This window comes from Neoarius graeffei, chromosome 26 (genome assembly GCF_027579695.1).
Source record: "Neoarius graeffei isolate fNeoGra1 chromosome 26, fNeoGra1.pri, whole genome shotgun sequence".
NCBI classification, from domain to species: domain Eukaryota; kingdom Metazoa; phylum Chordata; class Actinopteri; order Siluriformes; family Ariidae; genus Neoarius; species Neoarius graeffei.
The window spans coordinates 1855847-1879815 of record NC_083594.1 but is presented as its reverse complement, the minus strand read 5'-3'; the positions used below and the strand labels follow the sequence as shown (position 1 = coordinate 1879815).

The following is a 23969-nucleotide window of genomic DNA, read 5'->3' as shown; positions in this document are numbered from 1 at the left end:
TATAAACCTGTAAAAACCTTAATTTGAGAACTCCGGCTATGACCAACCTTCACATTTCAGTCACTTTCTGTTGGAGTTTTACTCAACAATTTGCACCAAATTCAATGAACAGAGCAGAATATGGAGTTAGGGTGACATAAAGCGAGATTTCCTGGCAGAATTATAAAGTAATTACTTTCCAATCTGCCACAGTTTTGTTTCTTGTGACATTTGGCCTTTTTGTTGTAGAAGTGATTTCGTTAAGAATTTAACTCACTGCCTTAAGTTATGTTTTTAAATTATTACATTATAGTTTTATATGCATTAAGTCATTTTAGTTGACCAAGACATTTTTAATAAAGCTTTTATATCATGGCTGTATTTTGGCTTTTTTTTCTGCGCCGGAGTATTCATTACTGTCCACACCTGAACCTCAATCTATTTATGAGAAGGGTTTAATCATTTCATTTTTAATTCTCACTTTTTGATTTTCTATTTTCTGTGAGTTTAAAAGGTAAAGAAAAGTTTTCAAATGATTCTAGTAAAACACTAGTACACTCTTAAAACGAATGTGTTGCAAATCAACACATCTTTTGTGCAAGTTTAATTTCAACAAGAGTTGTGTTATATTTGAGAAATGTTTAACACCAAAATTGCACAAATAACAAATAATGTGTTAAAATGAACAAAAGTTCTGTTGTCCCAATCTGGACATAGAGATGTGTTAAAAAACAACGCAAGTTGTGTTATTTTCAACACATGTGTTTTAAGAGTGAGTCTAACTCTTTGGGGATTTTTCTGATTTATTTGAGTTAATTATTGATTTATTTGTTTCGCATTTTGAATCTCTGATCTCTCACTGATGGTCCAAACCTCGAAGTTCACTTCCAGAAATAAAGCCAAACCCCAAACCCTAGCACTGCACTGCTCTAAAACATGTAAATTGATCCGATTTGGTGCTTCTTGGATTGACTTTGATATTTATTTGTATTTTGAGTGTTTAATGTTGCGAGGTTTAGTTTTTAAACGCATTATACTGTACAGTTTATACACCTGTTACACTCCACTGCAATATCTTTAATTCTCTTTCAGGCTGCTCTTTTCATCTACAATCTTGCAATCTAGAATGCAGTCATATTTCACTTCTCTTATTACGGCTGAAAGCCGAATAACTCAAACAATTTGTGCTGAAATCCGATTTGTGGAAATAATCCTAGTTCAAGTGATAGCTGATTTAAAAAAAAAAACTGCAAAAACATTATTAACACATTTAAACTCCTGAGCAGTGGGTTACATTTCTAACAACAAACTACAAAAAGCTCAAGCTTGGTGTGATTTAGATAAAGTTTTTAATTGTTGATTTATTTATTGATTTTTAATATTGTTCTTCCAATTTATTTACAAACGTTTTGTTGTCTGTTTGTTTGTCGTGGCTTCATGCAAAAAGGACATTTAGACTGCTTTTTGAAATAATGAGTTTAATTGTTAGCCATAAAACATAGGAAAACGTCCATAATGAGGACACATAGTTGAATAATGTTTTTGACTTTTTGAGATTTCAGCAGTAAGTGATGTGTTCAGGGGTTTATCATGATGATAATCTGAATGTAATATTGTTAATGCTGGTGCAATCTCAAACACATGTACATACAGTAAGTGACACAGTTTGAGGATACATGTTGATGTTTATTTAAAAATGATACCAGTTCAGTAGGTAGTTTTATATAACCAAACAATTTCTTGTATGGATGAAGGAGGCACACAATTATAGTCCATTATTATTATTATTATTATTATTATTATTATTATTATTATTATTATTATTATTGTTGTTGTTGTTGTTGTTGTTGTCTCATGGCGTTCAGCAACTAAGGCAAAGTAATTTCATATAAACATACTTTCCATATATGCAAATGCATAGATAATTATGAACTATAACAATTTGTCAGTTTTCCCTCAGAATTTAATCCGTAACAAAATTCGGTGTGTAATGTCAGTGTTTATATAATCCTACTCTTCTATATGATGAATACTTGGAGTATAGATTTACTTGGAAAAGCCACACTGACAACACTTAAGAGTTTGTGAGGCAAATTTCATCAGGTAGTTTGATTGATAGGTAGTCTTTTTTAACCATATTTTTCAATATACATATATATGTATGAAATATCACACAATTATGGCACAATTATTTTAGGTAGTTTCATGTTTATACTGTACAACGTGCCTGATGCAAAAAAACAAAACAAAAATCTCTACTCCTTTGTGTCATTAGTGGATTCTTCTGTCTCCTCTTTCGGTGTTTCCTGTTCGCTCAGAGTGGAGCTCAGATTGTTCTCTTTCTTCCATTTCATCCTGCGGTTCTGAAACCAGATTTTAATCTGTCGCTCGGTCAGACACAGCGTGTTGGCGATCTCGATTCTTCTCCTCCTGGTTAAATATCGGTTGTAGTGAAACTCTTTCTCCAGCTCCAGTGTTTGGTATCGAGAATAAATCTGACGACCTCTGCGCCTGTCAGAGCCATAACCCACACCTGAGGAAAGAACAGAGAAGGTCATGAAGATCGGAGGAGTAAATTATATACATATATACAGTGCTTCAGGCTGTGGACAATTCTCTCCTGTTCAACACTATGATTTTTTCACACACACACACACACACACACACACACACACACACACACACACACACAATTTTATTGTCTGTATCAATATCCAACAGCTTCCACATGCACACCACAAAATGTCTGAGATGAACTGAAATCTAGTTTGTTTGTGATTGAGCATTTTCAGTGCTGATTTTATACCAAATTTTAATTTAAGCTCGGTTCTGTTAAAACTGAAATGATGAGATCCGTATTCAGGAATGTCATTGTTTGTTTTGAGCATGAACCAGAACCAATAGCGTTGCTCTGATTAACACGCTTGTCTATAAACAGCGCCATAAAACTTCCCTATAGTTTAGGGTTTTGTTTTGAATGTTTTGTTGGCTTTTTTTTTTTAACCAAATGGGATTTATTTCCCTGAGTGATGTGCCATTTACTGCCTGAGCGACAGAGCAGCTCTGTCCAGTGCTTTATGGGGTAATAAAACCATAAAAACACAAATTTGTAGTTGCAGTAGTAAAAAAAAAAAGACTTGAAAGTCCATGCAGCTCAAACTGTGTCTCTTATAAATAAATAATAAATAAATATCTTGTAAACTTACCACTGTGCGAGTTCATCCTTTGCATCCAGGGATAAATCTGTATGCTGGTGTTTTTTGGATCCTGGCACGCGCTTCTGCATTGCTCTAACGACGAGGTTGTGAAGTCCTGGGCAAAGCTTTGTCTGCAACCGGAAATCGCGTCTTTATCCGAGTAAAACGCGTTGGACCCGTAGTCGTAGGGCGCGCGGCTCGCGCCGAACATCACGTCTTCCTGCGGCGGGTAAAAGGGCGCACGGTACATCCGGTTAGCGGCGCCATAGGACGACGGGAAATGGCGGACCACTGGGTCGTAGGTGCTCGAGTTGGACAGGGCCACGTTGGGCAAAACCTCGTGAGCTCCGGTCAAGTGGCACGAGAGGGACGAGTTGGTGAAATAGGAATTCATACCGTCCACTCTCACTCTCCCTCTCTCACTCTCTCACTCCAAACCTCTCTTCTTCTCTTTCCCTCCCTCTCTTACTTTCTCTGATCTCTCTCTTTCTCTATTTTACTCCCTCCCTCCTTCTTTCCCTCCCTCACTCACGCTTTCTTTCTTTCTTCCGTTCTTTTTTGCAGTCTTTCTTTGTTTCTTTTTTTCCTTTAATGCCACTGCTGTATGATGTCTAATTTATTTCGAGACACCAATAAAAGACTGCACGCGCGCAGCTCAACGTGTTTTCAAAGCATCCTTTCTAAGATGGACAGAGATGACTGGGTCAGCTGACCACACATCATCCAATGAAAGACTTGATTATGGAAAGAGAGAGAGAGGGGAAAAAAGAAATGAAGTCGAAAATTTCGATCTTCTCTCCCATAACATCAGATTGTATATTTTGGAAGGTGACCTATTATTCAGTCTCTCTCTCTCTCTCTCTCTCTCTCTCTCTCTCTCTCTCTCACTCACTCACTCACTCACTCACACACACACACACACACACACACACACACACACACACACACACACACACACACACACACACAGAACATCTTACAAAGCTCCCCCTCCCCCCCGTCTGATCTTCCACATTTCCACAATATTTCTTCATTTCCTCCTCCGTAAATAAAAAAATGACCTCAAACTCTTTCAGTTCTCAATAAAATGTCAGTGCTCTTTAAAGTAGCGCGATCATTTTGACTGCCCTTCATGTTCATCTTTCATTTATCACACTGATAGCATCATGGAATACTGTACAACAATATACATTTGCATTACAGTCGGGCCGCGTGTGTTCCTGCAGGAGCGAGAAAAAGCCGGACACAGTTTAATAAAGTCACACATTCTGAAATGATCAACAGCATAATAAACACTGCAGACAATCCGAGAGCAAGAGACCTAGGAGAGAATACTGAATATTTTATGAGTTAAGTAAAATGTAAATTGAATATTAAATAAAAATATTTTAAATAAATATATTGTGATTTTAGTAGTCTAGTAATATTTTATTTATTTGGAGAAATTATTTGCATGCAAAGACAGATTTATTATTATTATTAAATATACAACTTTAGAGAGTTATATTTCTTTTTTTCAATGTGTCTTTAATGATGTACTGTAGTAAATGATTATATGAGTTTCTGCTAAGGTTAACTGAAAGCTTTAGAGAAAAATTAAACTGTTTTAACATGAGGATTTTAGTAAAGTATCTATCTATCTATCTATCTATCTATCTATCTATCTATCTATCTATCTATCTATCTATCTATCTGTCTGTCTGTCTGTCTGTCTGTCTGTCTGTCTGTCTGTCTGTCTGTCTGTCTGTCTCCGTAGTATAATTATATTATGGGTTTTAGCTTTATTGATCCCGTGTCTCTCGCTACAGTGCCATTTAATCAACTTATTCTGCTAAACAAAAATAAATTGAGGCTGATATCATCGGGGACAAATCCGAAAGTCAGTCTCGTGGCTACTTTAGAAATAACATTTATTTTACTGTATAATTGGTAAAAGTACCAAGGATACTTGGGTGTGTTGTGTGTGTGTTGACTCCTTTTGTGCAGAAGGGAAATTTATAGGGAGGCGGGAGGAGGTTTATGGCAGTTTTACTGCTTAACGCCTGAACTGAAAGTCATAAAACCAGACAAATGTCAACTTCCAACAAAAGCGTCTTTACAAGCGGCGCAAAAAAACTCCGCCGGGTTCATAGAAAAGGATAAAAATTAAATTCACTTATGGTTTTTCTTCTACACACACACACACACACACACACACACACACACACACACACACACACACACACACACACACGGCAATGTGATTCATTTTAGTTAATTCTGAGAGGTGGAAAATGACCCTAATTCAGCAGAGTTTGCCCACAGACAGACATTTAAATAAATCCCTTTCATGTACTGCGGTCACTGCGTCCAGCAAAAACTGATTTATTTCCAACGTTGCATGCCACAAATTAGTGAATTAAACTACACTAACTTGAGAAATCAATACATTTCTCTTCTTAATGCAGTCTTGAAAGATATTGATTTCAAAGTAAAAATGACGCTGAAAAAAAGACAGGCAAAAAGGAATATGATAAACTCACTCAGGATAAAGGCTCGCTTGGACCAGCAAATGTGATCAAGAGCAAAAACAGGACTAATCACACTGACAACCAGCAAGAACAGTTTAACCAGCAAAGTGTGTAAACAGTTTATCCTCCACCAGACCAGCACTAACCAGTTAAACCAACCTGGACCTGAAAGCAATCCAATGCAAAGGTCGATCTGTTTCTCCTTTTTTCTTCTCCTTCTGCAGGGAAAATGTTTGATTGCATGTCTGATTGTATTGTTATTGAAAGCTGCCGATGCGAAGATAAATATTTCCTAAAGCTAAAGTGGTGCATAATCAAATTGCAGCCTTTCATTTAAGTAACAAACATTTCACAGTCCTCTACAAATGTGAAACTTCTGACTGATCTGTAACTCTGGACACTTTTAGAGGTTCATTTCCATAATTGAAGCCATGTGAGCCACAGAAAGCAAATACGAGGAGCTATAGGCGAGTCTGAAAAGCGAAATAAATTACTTTTATTGAACTTTACCCACCAGCTCGTGCATGTATATATTAGATATTAGATTTATAAATTGATAAATAGTTATAAGCTACAATAAAATATAAGCATGAGTTATGGAATGTGCTTTGAGGTAGTTTAAATAATAATAATAATAATAATAATAATAATAATAATAATAATAATAATGAACTAGAAATTGAACTAGTAAGAAAAACATCACAAATAATATAATTTTACTGTAACAATTCAGATGAAGAATTTTAAAAGAGAAAAGCAGACTATATTTACCAGTACATTTGTTAAAGCTAAAAATAAATAATACTTAAATACTTGCAATGCACGAAGGAACTGTATAGTTCTTATATTTTATTATTAAAGGAAAATTAACATATTTTTATTGGTGATTGACAGTAACCCATTAATCTAATCAGAGAGAGAGAGAAAGAGAGAGAGAGAGAGAGAGAGAACTGCTTCTGCACCACAAACTGCTCAGGAAAGTGTTTTACTGCATCACCTTTTGTTCAGAGCAGGGATTTACGGTAAAAAAGCTTTTTTCTGTCTTAACAAAGCTCTTTAATCCGAGTCATAATTCGGGATGTAACATTATTAATACATTATTATTATTATTATTATTATTATTATTATTATTATTATTATTATTATTATTGCTGTTTTGGGGTTTTAAATGGAAAATGAATAAGGAATGAGGATAAATGTTAATAAAGATGATTATAATGCCTCTAGACAGTGGACACACGCAGCTGCTGAAGAGCTAATAAAGTAGGAACAGATGAAGCGGCTTGATCTGTTTGCAGTGGTTCCTAAAGTGTTTTATGACCACCTGCACTGGGACCAACTGGTTTTTGGTTTTAGATTGTTTTGGCAAATGAGGTCATAAACATGGATTACAAGACCAGAGAAATAACACAACACACAACTGTACAAATAACAACATGGCTCCGGAAACTGGGTGACCTTTTATTTATTTATTTATTTATTTATTTATTTATTTATTATTATTATTATTATTATTATTATTATTATTATTATTATTATGTTTTAAAACGATACAGCTACAGCGGAAATGAAGGGGAAAACGCTATTGCAATATAATAATAAAATAATTCTAATATGGGATGGAACAAATAATCTGGAAGTCACTTGTAAATAGATTAAGGTCTATATTATTAGAATTCACCCAGAATGTTTCTGTTATGGGACATGAACGTTTAGGAGCTATTTTGACTAGATTTTTTTTCCATTCCATTATTATATTACTGTATTTCTATAAAACCATTTACACTGAGTGAGTCATTAAAGCCACTAAAACTCTTCATCATTTCATATACAAGGCTTCATATTGTTGTGTAGCTGGCCGAGCGTGTGTGTGTGTGTGTGTGTGTGTGTGTGTGTGTGTGTGTGTGTGTGTGTGTGTCTGCTTCCCATTTAGCCTGAACGCCATTATGAAGTGTCGCTGATGTTGGAAAGAACAACAGGAGGAGACTTCCGACCTTTTGGGGCCGTAAAGTGAAATGTCTGCGCCAGAAACACACAGAGTGCCAACTCCCAGAGAAAACACACTGCTGACCACACATCCGGACTGTTATTATTTTGGTTTGACTGGTTAATCATCATCCATGAACAAAAGCTCTACAGTGTAAGATCTGAATAACCGGAAGTCTGTGTTCCAAACCCGTTTATAAACCCAGCGCTCACTCCCTGAAGATCCCATGACAGAAAACTGACCTTTTGGTTTTTTTTTTTAAATCCAGACACCAGGAACTCATTAAATGTTCATGTTCGAGAGGTCCCCCCCCCCCCATTGCCAAATTTAAACCCATATTTTACTTCAGCATTGTTCTTCTTTCATATAAATATCACTGTAATATTTCTGAGCCAGTTAATCTTAATCTTATTACATTTTATTTCAGTTTTATTTTTTTATTTGTTTGACATTTTCTTGCTACTGTAACACGTGAATTTCCCCGATGTGGGATGAATAAAGTGAATCTAATCTAATCTAATCTAATCTAATCTAATGTTTGTTTTCTACTTATTTTTAAATTCATACTATACTCGTAAAATGCATGCAATACTTTAAAAATGCAAATACAATTTATGTATCTCTGTAGAATTTAATTGGATATTTATTGTAAAGTTTAGTGTAAAATTTTGTGCTGCAAATATATTTTGTTAATAAATTTTGTATTATTATTCATCTATGTAATCTCTCTCTCTCTCTCTCTGTTGTCTGTATTTGTGTTTATCTGTTTACCCTGTTCTGCTTTAACTGTAAAAAATGCTTTGATCTGCCGAACAAAAAAAAACAAACATTTATGTTGTTGTTGTATGTCGTCCCTACAGACTTTAAGTCTCCAAGCAGATTTAACTTCATTAATTTGTCTGCAAACACTAATCATCTCTAAATTACTGTCACATGGTCAATCGCAAGCATGTTCTAAGCCATTTAAATAAATAAATAAATAAATAAATAAGTAAGTAAATAAAGAAAGAACTGTATCGGGGTCTGTTGTCCAGAAAGTAACGATATACTACTGAACACTAGATGGCAGCATCGACTTCTCTACTGAACATCGGCTTCCAGTGTCACTGAGTCTGTTGACAAAACACACTGATAACTGGTGACCTCTAAATTCCGTGAAATTGTAAGTGGAGTGAATTAGAAACTAGAATTAGTTTTATCTTTAAACATTTCCGTGATCTGAGTAGTTCCATAATCAGGAGTAATTTCATCAACATTAAACCTCTATTTTCTGTCACGATGGGGCGGGGGGCGAGGCGGAAGAGGGTTTCTAAAGCGTCCTAGGGTGGTTTAATGCGTCTAGATTTTTTTAAAAAGGGGATTTTTCGATTTTTCAATTTAGCTTTATCCTGAAAGGAGAAACGTCTGGATTAATGTTCTACATCTCCACAGAACCTTCAGGCTCTGGTTCCTCCAGAGGGGAAAAAGAACCCAACCAAGTCCTTTTCTTTCGATTTGTTCAATAAATCGATTAAAATAAAGCCAGTGAATCAGTTTCCATTTCACATTTAAATGATGAGAAGAAATAAAAACGCTGAAAGGTCACATATTTCACAGATGATAGAAAAGTCTGTTATCTTTCTATGAACAGAAAAACAGATATGACCATTGAAATATGATCACGCCTGGTTTTGCCCATTGTTATTGTTCCTATTGGTTATTATTACTAGCGCAGGAAATGGTTTCAGGAATTAAAGCAAACCTTTACGAATGTGATGCATTTTATAAAATACTAAAATGCTGAAAGAAAACATGGATTTTATTTTTTTAAATGTTTGTTCTTGTACACTTTAATATCAGGACGATCGTGTCGGTCATGCTTTATTTTATTTTACTGTAGAATATTACATGCTTACATTTATACATCACGTTTCTGATGATGAAATCTGACTCAGTATTATGAAACAAATCTGCTTCTCTAAGCCAACGGATCCGAGCTGTGACCTGAAAACAAACAGGACATGGCACACCTTTTGGACACGTTTAGCGTTTGATCTTTAATAACGGAAATAGCAAAAAATAAATAGAATTAACCTTGCTTTTTAATCATAGCCGACTTTATATATTTCCCGTGGATAGTTTAAAACAAAACAAAAACCATCCAGGCATTAGATGATCATAAACAAAAGCATGTAGCCCGGTGTGTGTGAGTGTGTACCGTAAAGTGTTGCAGTAAAAGCAGTGAGAGAAACAGAATGGCGACTCACCAGCGCTCCCGAGCTCATCATGGCACCACATCAAGTCACTTCATTCACATAGTCCGTATTCTGCAGAATCTGTTTTAATAAGAGTCAGTGCTGGAAACTGTTTACTGCAGCCCCTGATCAGTAAATGGATCTAAATGTTCTTGTTAAAGGTGTCATGAAGCTGAGGAGGAAGAGCGGAAAACCAAAACTCGCCCATTTTCTCTTCTCTTCTTTTATTATTTAATGTCAAGCTACAAAAAGAACTGCATGCTCCTCTTTTAGAGATTGAAGGTGAATCTGAGTCACCAAAGCAAACGCCAACAGCATAAAGTTCATGTTCACGGAGAGCAGGTCACGTGGCGAGCCCTACCCAATCCCCTTCTCTGTTCAGTCGTAAAGTTTTTATGACTTTAGCTGTAAATTTACCACCAAACATCCAAGAATGTGTTTCTCCCCCTTCCAGTCCTGAGCTGTGCACGGAGCTCTCAGCTCTCTACACACACTGCTTTACACACACACACACACACACACACACACACACACACACACACACACACACACACACACTCCACATGCAGCTTTATGCTTTATTTCCATGGATAAAGCTTGGAGAGGAAAAATACAGAATACTGAAAACACAGAGGAAGTGATGGGATAATCCGTTTCCTGAGAAAACCATAAGTCTCGATGTCAGAACAGACTTCAGTTCCATTACTGAATAAAAGCAGTCTGTCTGTTTTAGCTTTAATAGCTGATTAGTAAACTTGCAGGTCTACATCACTATAATTACAAATAATAAGAGAGAGAAGGAGAAATTAAAATAATCACTACACGATTTCTTTATTCAATCAGTTGTGTGCTTTAAGTATTTACCATTTACTTTTTTCCCTTTTATAAATAAATACTCACTTGACTTCATACTTGCCAAAACTGTACACAGTTGAAATTATTTTAAACCGTTTTTAAAATACCAGATTTACTTTCTATCCTTTTTTCCACAACGATACAACATCTGCATTCTGTGTGAAACAAATTATGAAATCAATTTTATTTCAGCTTATTGTTAAAGTAAATGTTGCCACAAAAATCTGGCCAGGCTCTGTGCGCTTGTTTTTGTGATTTATTCTGGTATCAGATTTGTACTGTCCCAGACTCTACAGCTCAATGTTCTTACTAATAATACACTCTGATCTCAGGTCAGCTCAGCTCGAGGTGCTTTAGTGGCTTTACAAATAATCTGGCATTTCTATCGTCAAGGTCTGGGTCACATAATGTATAAAATGAAAATAAAATGAAATCAGTAATAAGATGACCAATGAGAGACCGGAAAGGCAAAAAAGGGATTATTATTATTATTATTATTATTATTATTATTATTATTATTATTATTATTATTATTATTATTATCTCATTTACACACAACACAGACTAATCGACGATCTCCAGTAAAATGATTTCTTCCGTTTTTTTCGCACAATTCCACCATTTAGAACCTCATCTGTGCGAAATTCATGAACTCATAATTCTCTCATTAACCTGTACAGATAATTATTGCATTTTATCCACCTTTAAGAACCTTTGTGATTAAAGTTAGCTAATGATGATCCCAACGCTTATAACCTTCCATTATAACAGGCAGGAATCACTCCGGAGCTGAAAATCCACCTCTCGCCCCCCCCCCCCCCCCCCCCCCCCCTTTTATAGCCTTTAATTAATTTATGGTCCATCAATAAAGTTTACAGTCTTTTACAATCTTTTAGGACTTTTCATTTACTGCAGTATAACAGTTCAAAGATCTGAACAATGGACAAAACTCTGAGACAAATGTCACTTCCGCGTTTCAGAAAGAAAACTTCCTGAAGTTCACCATTGAATTAAATAATTAAATAAATAAATATTGGAGGGTTAAAAAAATAAAATAATTATTGCAGGTATGAAAGAGGTGGGGGGGGGGTTAAATTGGAAATTTGGTGTAGTTACTAATTTATTTCACTCTCTTATTCATTCATTCATTCGTGTAAATACTGAAGCTTGTATTCATGCAAACTTTGCAGCTATTTGGGACACATCAATTTTAAACGTACATTATGAATATTTTTAATTTTAGGATTGTTGGCTTCAACCCAAACCAAATCACATTTTCTTTGTAAATATACTGTTTATGGAATTGAGAATAAACCCAGCTCCATGAGGCCTTTCTTTGGATCCTTATTGTTGTGTCTAAAGTTTTTAAAGAAATTATTTTATATGGGTTAAAGCTAATTTTATTTATTCGATGATTTTTAATTCAACATCCACCTAAAAATGGATTTTCTCAAGTAATTCATGCATTTATATTATATTAATTATATTTGTTTTCAAAATCTATATCTCTACTTGTAACAGTAAGAGCTGTAACAATAATACAGTGAATGAAATTGCAATAAAATATATATTAAAAAACAATCAAGGATGAAATGTGATCTCAGAGTGGGCTATTCTTGGCGTAGACGTGGGATGGAAATCAGGATCTTTTAAATTATTTTTGCTGGTTGAGTTTTTTCTCCTTTTCTTTCTTTCCATCTTCCTATTCGTCCCTTTGCATTTTTCTTAAAGACGAGTCAAGCTTGAAAGAAGAAAATCCCGAATAACATGGAGCCTCAGAAATGATTCCCAGCTCGGGGCTCTTAGTGATGACAGGTGGAAGTGTAAATAAGAGACAAAGAGACTGGAACTTCATCACTTTGTAGGTTATACAAAAGAGATATACAGATAAAAATATCTACAAACATAAACACAATTATTGTGAGGTGAAAATGAAATGGACACAATCTCTCTGTGATGTATCTTTTAAAAAACATTTTTAGTGTCAATTGGAGAAATTGAGCCAATCACAAAGCATTTTGTTAAGCCAATGTTAGTGGGGATTTTTTTTCCTGCTGACAGTAAATCCTGAAAATCGAGCACTTTAATATTTTTTCTTGTACTTTGATGCATTAGAACACAGCTCCTTCTTCAGCTCACGACTCCATTTTGGCCCTCCTGTGGTCTGTGGATGGATGATCAGCGACCCCTAGTGGTAATTTTATTTACTGCTTCAACAATCTCAACGTTCTCTTTTGATCTTTTGAGAATTAGAAAGTCAGTGTTGGGTTTGTTTACTGTGTGGACAGTTCACACTGATACAAGCAGCAGTTTAGAGTCTTTATTAGATACATAGGACAAAATTTAAGAGCTACATTATTTTACAGTGCCATGCAACTCCGTATATAATCATAACACACACACACACACACACACACACACACACACACACGTTCAAAGAAATGTACAAATAAATCCAGGGGAATATACACGTAAATGCTTGTGTGTGTATTGATTCCAGTATTTATTTTTTAATCCTTGCTTTTTAATCTGTTTATTTTCATGACATTTTTTTCTCAAATGACCCCCCCGCCTTTTTCCTCGAGCTATTTATTAATGTTTTGTTGAATTCTGTTAATGCTTTGCTTCAACACATTATTTCAAATGAGCTGAATTGTAATTACTGCATGCAGATCATTTTAGTTTTTGTGCTTAAACACAAACCTATAGTTTTCAAAGCGTATGTATTTATTTATTTATAAATAACAATGTTTATACAGGAGGTTCTCATCACCGTGGTGTTTTTCAGAGAGGTCCTGCACATACATAATCATATCATATCTAAAATATTATCTAAGAATGTAAAAAGTGAATAAAATATTTATTTTATTTAAATATATATATATATATATATATATATATATATATATATATATATATATATATATATATATATATATATATAAATGAAATATTACCTAAAATATATCTAATTTAATTTCGCCTTCAAACTGAATGTGTTTTAAACGGCGTTCAAAACCATATTCTTCAGTAACCCAGAAAATAAATCTGCATCATTTCATTGTTTGAAGAAAGTTATTTTAATTGCACTAAGTGTAATTGTATTTTGTGTTATTTAATCATGTAGCTACAAATATATAGCATAAGTCTAAATAAATAAGTAAATAAATGAATAAATACAGTGTACATTCTGTAAGTTGTAGAATAGTAAACACTCACCCTGAATGAAGGCTGAAATTCAGGCGCTTGGACCCTCTTCCCTACTGAATGAGGAATGTGATAAAGGAAAACAGGGTGGACGCGTTTGTCGTGGACCAAAAACAAGTGTAATAACCCCTTTGTAACAAGCCTCAGCGTCGCCTCCAATAAAAACAATAAAGTCATTTAGGCCAGACGTCTAGCCAGTTCCGTTGTGGTTTGTTTTGTTTGACCCCCCCGAGACAAACAGCGCTTCCGAATCTGGGTCGTAAAGCTGCATTGCTCCGAACACAAGCCTCGGACTAGATAGAGCCTTAAAATCTCTTCACATCCTGCCATAAGTGTTTGTGGTGCAGTCAGAAAAATAAGGACATTTCTCCTTGCTGTTTTTTTCTTCTTCCTGGATTAGAAAACATCTCACAACAAAAGAGAAAACGCACAGGAGTGACTATATCCGATTAGAAATCATTATCTAGTCTACATGTAGATCTCAAACATCTGAATCTGAACCTTTTATCATGCAGGCCTCAGGAACATTCCCCCACATGTGCGTTTTATATTTACAGATGGGAAGAGAATCACGATACATCCCTTGGTTTTTTTTTTAATCTTAGTAAGTGTAAAACAAGATAAAATGATGAGGCTTCACTTTCACCATGACACTAACACTGCTCGCATTTCTAATTATTTCAGAGATATTTCTTCTGCTAGGCAATAATGAGTGCAGTGTAACGTGAACTTCCCCTCATATTTTTATAGAAAGAGGACTGGAGAAACAGAAGAAGACAAAGAAGAAAAAAAGATCAGTCAAAGATGTAAAACAAAATCCCAGCTGTTTTTTTTTTTTTAATAAAAAGGCTGCAGGGATTCAGGTTCACTCCATTTGCTTTTCTCATCAGCAGAATAGTATATTTTTATGCAAAATTGTGAATGATGTAAGAAATATTTCACTTTGTAAGCGAACACAGATGCTACTTCAGTAAAGGACTGTCAGTGACCAATAAAAAAGGCAAACAGAAGGAGAAAAATACTGCTAAGGCAAGATCATCATCATCATCATCATCATCATCATCATCATGATCATCATCAGGATTAAAGCGCTCAAAGGTAGAAACTAATAATGAAACTCATTTAAAACTCGACCTTAATGTTTAAAGTTAATATTATGTTACATTTATTATTTTGGATGACGACATGTGATGTATTTACCATCACAATAAACAACAATTCGTGGAAAATATATAATCTAATTAAACATTTGTCCAAAAACTATGAGCTAATTAGTCACTGCTTGTTGCCTTGGGTCATGTCCGTGTTCATTTTCTTCATTTTCATGCGTCGGTTCTGAAACCAGATTTTGACCTGCCGCTCCGTGAGACTGAGGTCACGTGCCACTTCGTACCGCCGGTCCCGGGTCAGGTACATGTTGAACAGAAATTCCTTTTCCAGCTCTAAAATCTGATGTTTAGTGTAAGGACAACGTTTCTTTCTTGTCGACTTTGCATTTATCCAACTGACCGCGGGGTTATCTGGAAATAGATAGATAGATAGATAGATAGATAGATAGATAGATAGATAGATAGATAGATAGATAGATAGATACTTGTTCTATGAGGCTGTTTGCATATTCACTCTCTTTCTGCCTTTGTCTCATTACAGTAATTAATTAGTTAATTGAATAGTTGTAAGAATGTATTATTTACATACAAATGTAGAATCATTAAAAATATATTTTTTTAAATCCTCGAAAATTCCTCACAATATTCTCATCTCATTTCTAAGTTTAGGTTTTCCTACAGTTATTAGGGATACAATTAGTTCATCTGATTAAAGTCTTTATTTTTCTGTGAAGCTGCTTTGTGATGATGATTCTGTTTAAAGCGTGATGCAAATAAACTGACCTGATTTGACTAAACAGGAGCTTTACTCTTTCTTTCTAAGGTGAAACAGACACCAAAATAAAATATCAAAAGTGACTTTACTGCCTCATAAAGACTTTTAAAGCCATCAGGTGTCTGACCACTCAACTGCTTTTTTTTCTTTTTTAATTATTATTATTAGTATTTGTATTTGTGTTTGGATTCTAGTTTTAGAATGGCAAACACTGTATGTGAAGCTTTTACAGCAAATATAAACTTTTTTTAAACATCACAAACAGTGTGTGTGTGTGTGTGTGTGTGTGTGTGTGTGATTTTAAGAGAAATCCATGTAAATGTTTCAAATTTGAAAAATAAATTATTTTGTTTGAAGTGTCTGATTTTATTTTGTGCTCTCGTCGATGCTGGATTTTATCACCTCTTTATGGCTCATTTCTGTTTATAACAAAAACTTGTGTAGAATTTACTCTGGACTGGAAATGTAAACAGCACAATAAATAAATAAATAAATAAATAAATAAATAAATAAACTGGACCTCGCTGGCAACTCTTAATCCTGATTTATACTTTTGAAAGTCTGATTAGTCTCTATGCACCATCAGCACCTTGTGAATGCTGTCTGTCTGTCTGTCTATCTTTCAATCAGAGTGAATGAAGAATAATTTAGCTGCCTTTCCACACGTTCTCTCCAAAAGCCTGGTGTGAGCGGTGAGGTAAACATCATCCTGTATGGAATAAGGTCAAAGGCTTCATGTTTACATGATGTAGTAAAAATACTGAGTTCACAGTGTTATTCAGTTACTCAGTGACTCTTCCTGCACAATCTTCCCTTTGCTTTCTGTATAGTGCAGGATATTGTGGCCAAAACAAGGGAAACTTCAGTTTATTAACTCATTTATCATTATTCTGTAAATGTCCAAACTCATCTACTTTAATATAAGAACATAATGACTTACAAAATTAATAACACATCAACATAGACTATTATTTTACTATATAGGAATTTTTAACACACTGTAAAGTGGATTGAATGATGCCTCTATTTTAAGTCACTCTGAACAAAATAATTAGGCTTAAACAGATTAATTTAAGCCAGTAGTCCATCTTCACTCGAGTATATTCTGCCCCAAGATGGCATTTTGCTCCATCCTGTAGGCACTAAACTCCTCCTGAAATATTTTATTTTTCAGTAATTGTTGCTTTAAATTATTGGTTTTACCGACTGCCTTTAGCTTGCAAAACGGATTAGTGGGATCATCAAAATGTAAACAAGGGACTGTGAGAATATGAGAAGCTCAAACTCTGCTTTATAACCGACAGCAAATAATTATGCAAATATTTCATGATAAATGAAATGATGCAACATTGCAGCATCTAACCAGAGAGATCTGATTTCATCCAGTAATATCATTTTCCTCTAAACATACCTCACATTTTAAACTTATCTAATTTCCAACCATATATCACAAAATTAGCCTTAAACACATCAGATTTATTTATATTTTGCAGTAAATGAATGCACTTTTCATGACTTTGATTAGTCGTGTCATGTAATAAATGTAAAGTGAGTAACTTACTGGGATCTAACTCGGGTTTGTCTTCTTCAGTCTTTCCCGAGATGAGTGCAGAAGAGTTGATGTGAGTCTTTGAAGGAGTCGATGGTTTATAGAAATAACCCGAATTCTCCTTCTGTTTCCTGCCTGAGAAGTCATCAGTTTTCAGCTCGTAATTTCTGCTCACTGCAGGTTCAATCCACGGCTGTAAAAACCTCGAGTCTGCCTCGATGCCCGGATGTTTGGCATAAAACACGGGTTTTTGTGAATATAGAGGATCCCACAGAGAGGTGAAGACAGCATTTTTGGATGCAAAACTGCAAGAAAGGTGTGAACAGTCTGCAGATAAAAATGGCGATGAACATACGTCTGTGAAATGCGCGCTGGCACTGAGCACCTCCTGAGGCTCAGTGTTTATCAGTGAATCCACAAAATAGTTGGCCGACATCATGACGACGTTCTCAGGCTCCTGAACACACATTCACATTAATACGGAGTGTAATGTCTGTGTTTAGTGATACAGTCAAGACAGGTAATTATTTCTCTCGCGTATCCGTCTCGGCCATTGGCTGACATTGAACACGTGAGGGGGGGGGGGGGGGGGATTCGACTCTGTGGAAATATTAGGACAGTAGGCCCATTGGTCCTTATTTTAACACTCAGTAGTTTAGTGGTGCTACATTTACAGAACAGTTTTATCAAACCGGACTAATTTAATAAAATAAAAAATGTATTGATGATGATGATGTTGATGATAATGACAGAGTTCTCTCTCTCTCCCTCCACCCCCCCCCCCCCCCCCCGCACGTCCCTCAGGGTTCTAGCACCGTGGCATCGTCGTTTTACTCAGTCACTATTTCATTCTCTCTGATATTTTGTTTTTGTGTAATTCTCGTAACATGGGTCGTTATTAAGAAAACTGTCAACCAAAGTATTCCCTTATAGCTCTGTATGCACTGTATCCATGATCGGAGGCATGGAGTAAACAAATCGTAACTGGTGTGAGATGGAGGAGAGTCATCATAAAGCACAACACAAATAAAATGCGCAGTATGAACTTGGAACACATGAAACGCCCCGCTTACGGCTGAAGCAACAAAGCACCCAGGACAGTAAACTGCTAAATTAACTTTAAAACTGTCACAGAGAGAGAGAGAGAGAGAGAAAGAGAGAGAGAGAGAGAGAGAGAGAGAGAGAGAGAGAGAGCTGTTTGGCCTCGTGCTGCTGAATATTTTACAAAGACTTTTATTATTTTAAAACCATTTCACTTTTTTTAATGTCTAAAACAACAACATGAAAAAAAATCTAGGTTTTCAGGTATTTTATTTAAACACATCACTATGTTTCGAGATTGTATTTAGATTTATATTTTCAGCTTTCCATAAATAAATGCAAATTATTTTGGCTGTAGAGCAAAATAAAAAATCGCAAAACCTAAATTCCCAACTAACGATATTTAATTTGATGCTGCGCTGAAAGTCTGATATTCTAAATAGAAGTAGAGAATTTGTCCCAAATGAGATCCACATGTAGAGTTTATGGATAAAATTCACTGACAGCTTCAACAATATAAACATTTTATTCATTCTAACATTCATTTAACATGTGTTAAAGCTTACAACTTCACAAATAAGCTCGAATATGTTTAGTTCAAGCCCAAGGTTCAGTGACCTTTTAAGAACAACACCGTATATCACTTCTTGGATATACAATTTAAAGCTATACAACACTGAACAAATAAACAAACAAACAAACAAACAACAAAAATCCTGTTTCAAACAAAACAATGACTTTAAGCTTGAATCCCTTCAGTTAACCCTTAGTAGCCGTATTAATGAAAGCAGTTTCAGGTAAAGACTAGAATTAATATTTATATCATTCTTGCTGTTGCATTTCTAGTAATTGGATATTGTATTTTTAATCAGAGTGCAAAGCAGTTTTTACAGGACCAAATCCTGAAAACTCGAGCTGTATTTCAATTACAATTTTACAATTCTACTGATCTTTTAACTTTCTTTGTCGATATAAATCTACCACATACAAATATACCATATATTTATACCAATATACCATATACAAATATGGTATACAAATATCATATCTCAGGCTAGCTAACTAACCTTAGCTATACCTAGCTAGGCTAATTTTAGCTAGCGTTGTTTTGCTTTATCTCTGTTTTTCTTTTTTTATTTTAATTTTGTCTGATTGTTTTTGCTCAAATATCGGTTGGCAAACAATAACGTAGTACACACAAATCTGTGAGGTTACTAGTATTCCTGTTGTGTTTATTTACTTTTTTATTGTTTCTTTAAAACTGATTCTGCTTTCATGTGAAATTAATTCTCATTAATACGTGGTGTGCTGCACAACAGATGAAAGACGTCCTGAAGGAAAAAAAAAAACTTTTTTTAAAAAAATCTAAATTTATTTCTGAAAAAGCCAGTTGCACTAAACTAGACAAGTGTAGTCTGGTCTCAAGGTGGAGCAAGTTTCTCACCGATAAATGTGTCAGTGATGAGAAAAGTCCTTGTCGTGGAGTTCATGTGAACTATTATTATAGTTTATATTTTCCTATCATACCTCTCCTCCGTCTCTCATAGCCCTTTTTGCTTTCCACAAAAAGTAAATCGATCTAATCCGACTTCTTTTTTAAATCACTTTCACTGTTTACATTGACTCTCATTACAGGAAACAAACAGCTTTGTAGATCATATGATGGAGTCTGTGTACAGTTTGTCTCTCCTGGTGTTGTGTAATTTTTTTTCGAATAAAATCTCCCCTCTTGGGCCTCACATGCAGCAGCAACACGCAAGAGGATGAACTTGGCCATTTTAAACCCAACACAATGCAGATGAAGCCTACACATATACTCCTGTGTCCTTTTACTTTACAAACAGTTAAATATCTTCACAGGGTGTTTATTTGACATGTATGTGTTTAGCATTCATTGGTGTACAGGAAGAGTTTCGAACTCATAAGGTCCGGCTGCTGACACGGTTTATTAGTTGATTTAAATGAGTCCGGTTAGAGAAATATTACCCTCATAAACACTCTGGTGGCTCTACACAAGAGTTTAAACATGAGAATTCTAAATTAAATTAATTTATTTAGTAAAATCAGGTGGACTGCGGTGCTGATTCTCCACAGAGCACTACAGTGAGTGTAAATGCTTATGCGGAAAAGTCATCAGTAGAGCCTATATGTAATATTTTGTGTGCGCACAATGACATTAAACCCCGTGTAGGAATTAACAAGGAAATGTTTTGGATGTTTATACGCATTGCATCCTGAACCCCGCCCTCTAACCCCGCCTTTCACCATAACCTTAACCATATTCCTAACTTTGACTCAGGAGGTGCTGTGAGACGGTGGGAGTTCAGTGGCAATGCTGAGGACAAAAGCTCAGATATTTGTTTAAATAAATTGAACATTTCACATTGCTGCTAAAATCAGTGAAGAGACTCTGGAACAAATAACTAATAAATGTAGACAAATACGGAGTGATTATTTTAATTATGAGTAAAACAGACTTGTAAAAAGGAAGGAAGGAAGGAAGGAAGGAAGCCACTGGCCTTCCACGTGACCGGAATAATTTAGCATAATTCCGAAATTAAGTAAATTGTGGTCATCCTTGGGTTTGTGAAAGGCGCTATATAAATTGAACTTATTATTATTATTATTATTATTATTATTATTATTATTATTATTATTATTATTATTATATTAGAACTGACGACAGTATGCAGCCTAATAAATACCCAATACACACAATCAGCGCTAAAGACCTGTGAAGGCCACTCTTCTACACATCAATCTTTTAAAACATTGTTTATTCCCTCTATTTTGAAATAAGTGTTGCATAAATTTAATTTATCTATGAGTTCATAAGAAGCAAGCAACCTAATGTCATCGTGATAAAGCCGCCATGTTGTGACATCATAAAAATAACGACCTATTTGTAGAAAAAGCAGGAATGCCAGAGTTTGCCGATTTGCCATCCAAAATGAAAATTGATCGAAGAAATACAACAACGCGAGTAACATCAGAAATATTTTTCATATCAACTGATATTCAGCTGTACAATGAAACGGATGAGTGGAAAGCTCTGAAACTTATTTACTGCACTTCTGTCTGAATAAATTCACTTGTTCATGTCGCATAATGTTGAAATTCATCAAATTCCAAAGAAATAAAAAATTCTTGAAAAAGGAAAAAGGTCCTATCAATTCCTCTAACGAGGTCTGTACGCCTTGAGGCATCAAACTCGCCCTTTTTTTTTCTTTTACAGCCCCAATTTAACTCGCTGAAGACTTTTATTGACGCATAAAACCAAAGAGAAGAGGCAGGGGGTTTCTGTAGATAACAGAGGCGAGACGGTGGTTCATTTCAAATGCCAGAGAGAGAGAGAGAAAGAGAGAGAAGAGTAATTTGAAGTTAACGGACGCCCTTGATGAAGGCGAACTGACGTAATCAAGGCAGTTTCTTGTTGCCGAGGCAGGAAGTTGAAACCCAACAACATGAAACTACCTAAACCACGCATCAGCTGGAAGGGACCCGGGCTCTCCAGGCAACGACTTTTAGATAACGACAATCCAAAAAAAAAATCTAAATGGCTCAAACCGCATCTTTTGCATCCAAATCTGTTTAACAATTCTACAGCTGCAAAAACCTCTCTCTCACACACACACACACACACACACACACACACACACACACACACACACACACACACACTGCACGATATTAAACAATACCAACCCCAAACTGAAAACAAATACATCATATTGTTCAAATTGTACATTTTCACTGAAACAAAGGAACACTTCTCTGCAGAGAGCTCACACAGACCTGTCAACATCAAACACCCGAACCGTGGATCCAGGGCTTAACTTCCTGCCCATTAAAAACATTAAAACACCATCACTGACTGTCTGAGTGTAACAGCGGGTATGCATGCAGGTACTATGAACAATAATTTAGAAAAATGAATCATCTGTGTGTTCTCATGGAGGAGGCCTGCAGTCGTAGATTGTGGAAATGAAATAGAATTGCGTGCCTTTAAGCAATGGAAATATTTTAATACACAAAACACATCAGTGTCACGGATAAAACAATCGAGCACGCGTTTCCGTTCTGCAAGCAGGCAACAGTAGCGAGTGCAATAAAACAATTTAAAATGCTGCGAAGAAGAAAAAAGAAAATAAATCCTGTGCATCCTGACAGAGCAAATAAAATAGTCCATGTTTTCATTTTCCCGCCACTAGAGACGCCAAAATCGTCGATAAACCGCAGCAACGAGACGTTAATAAGATCAATACTGAGTGCCTATCAGTGATGGACGGCCATGAAGTCCAGTGTGTCAGCCCAAGCAAAGGAAAAACAATGCCCATGTCTTTGCCCGAGATCTTACCTTTCACCGCGCCCTTGCCTTCCTTTTATACGACTTCCTTCGTCCCAAAACACCGCGTGGCTTTTTTCATCCCTCTCCTTGCAATGTTTTTTTTTTAATCCAACCATCACAAAGTAAGATCCTGACTCGTCCTACAGCATATGAAAAGGAGAAGCTCCTCTCTGTAGCCGAGCACAGCAAGCCCATCCTCCTCTTCACCGTTAAAAACACTTTTTACTGCAGCAGCAGCACATTGTAATTTGCAGATCATAAAAGGCAGCTCAGGCGATCCGGATCTAATACAGTGACACTGATATTTTATGAGTCTGACTTATTATGGTCACCTGGCTGATATTTAAATCAACGTTATGGCTTGAGTTTCACAATGCTACCCTTCCCTCTCTCTCTCTTTCTCTCTCTCTCTCTCGCTTTCTCTTTTCTTCTCTTTTGTCTTGGGCGTTTTCTGGGACTAAATCTAAAAGAGGATAAAAAGGTGCATACATTTCTCTCATTACTGCAGAAAGTATTTTATTGTTTTAAATAACCACAGGTACTCGATAGCTGAGGTCTGTTATTATATAAAGCAGATTTACAGCTGGATTTAAACGAACTGGATGAATTCGACACTGCGGATTTCTTTCTGTGCACTGCTGAAAAAATTTAGTAGGTAGAATATGTTGAAATAAACGACGATCCATTTAAAAATATATTGCTCTTTTCATGACATGAGTTATTTGCGAGAATGCACATGAAGAAATGCTATGAAGAGGTTTGTTTTTAGGTGAGAAACCTGTCGAGTGCGTAAAGCTCTAAGCCCTGGAAGGCTGCAGGAATTTCTTCCAGCTTCACGTGTCAGGACTGGATCCTAACCCGTAAAGTGCGATACTCTTTTTGGCCCCATGGTGGCGCTCTTCTCTCGCTCTCCTAATATGCAACCGCTGCAGGATATATAGATATATAAATATGTATAAGGACACACTCAAGCCATGATCTTTCTTCACTAAATGTGTCCCACTAAAATGCGGGTGACATCTGAAAGCTGTAGGAGGATTACTGTTGTAGAATTAAATTTAAGCCACACTCTAACACCCTGCGCATTTCCAATAGGTTTCTGTAAATATCTGAATCAAAGTGTGTTAGATTTCGGTAGAAGCGACACAGAAGATTATTTTTGCCTTCAGAAAACACGT

General features: G+C 35.6%; 2 protein-coding genes across 2 annotated transcripts; both read right to left on the bottom strand.

The window, feature by feature from the left end:
- Positions 1-1501: 1501 nt before the first annotated feature.
- Positions 1502-4041, bottom strand: hoxc6b (homeobox C6b). The gene is made up of 2 exons (XM_060910065.1): positions 3186-4041; positions 1502-2512 (listed from the first exon to the last, which is right to left on the bottom strand). The coding sequence occupies exons 1-2, from the start codon at positions 3568-3570 to the stop codon at positions 2235-2237; spliced, it is 663 nt and encodes a 220-aa protein (XP_060766048.1). The 5' UTR covers positions 3571-4041; the 3' UTR covers positions 1502-2234.
- Positions 4042-13987: 9946 nt separating this feature from the next.
- LOC132874424 (homeobox protein Hox-C9a-like) lies at positions 13988-17924 on the bottom strand. Its single transcript, XM_060910602.1, has 2 exons — positions 17415-17924; positions 13988-15489 (listed from the first exon to the last, which is right to left on the bottom strand). Exons 1-2 carry the CDS (start codon positions 17869-17871, stop codon positions 15245-15247), a joined length of 702 nt encoding a protein of 233 aa, XP_060766585.1. The 5' UTR covers positions 17872-17924; the 3' UTR covers positions 13988-15244.
- Between the last annotated feature and the right edge of the window lie 6045 nt (positions 17925-23969).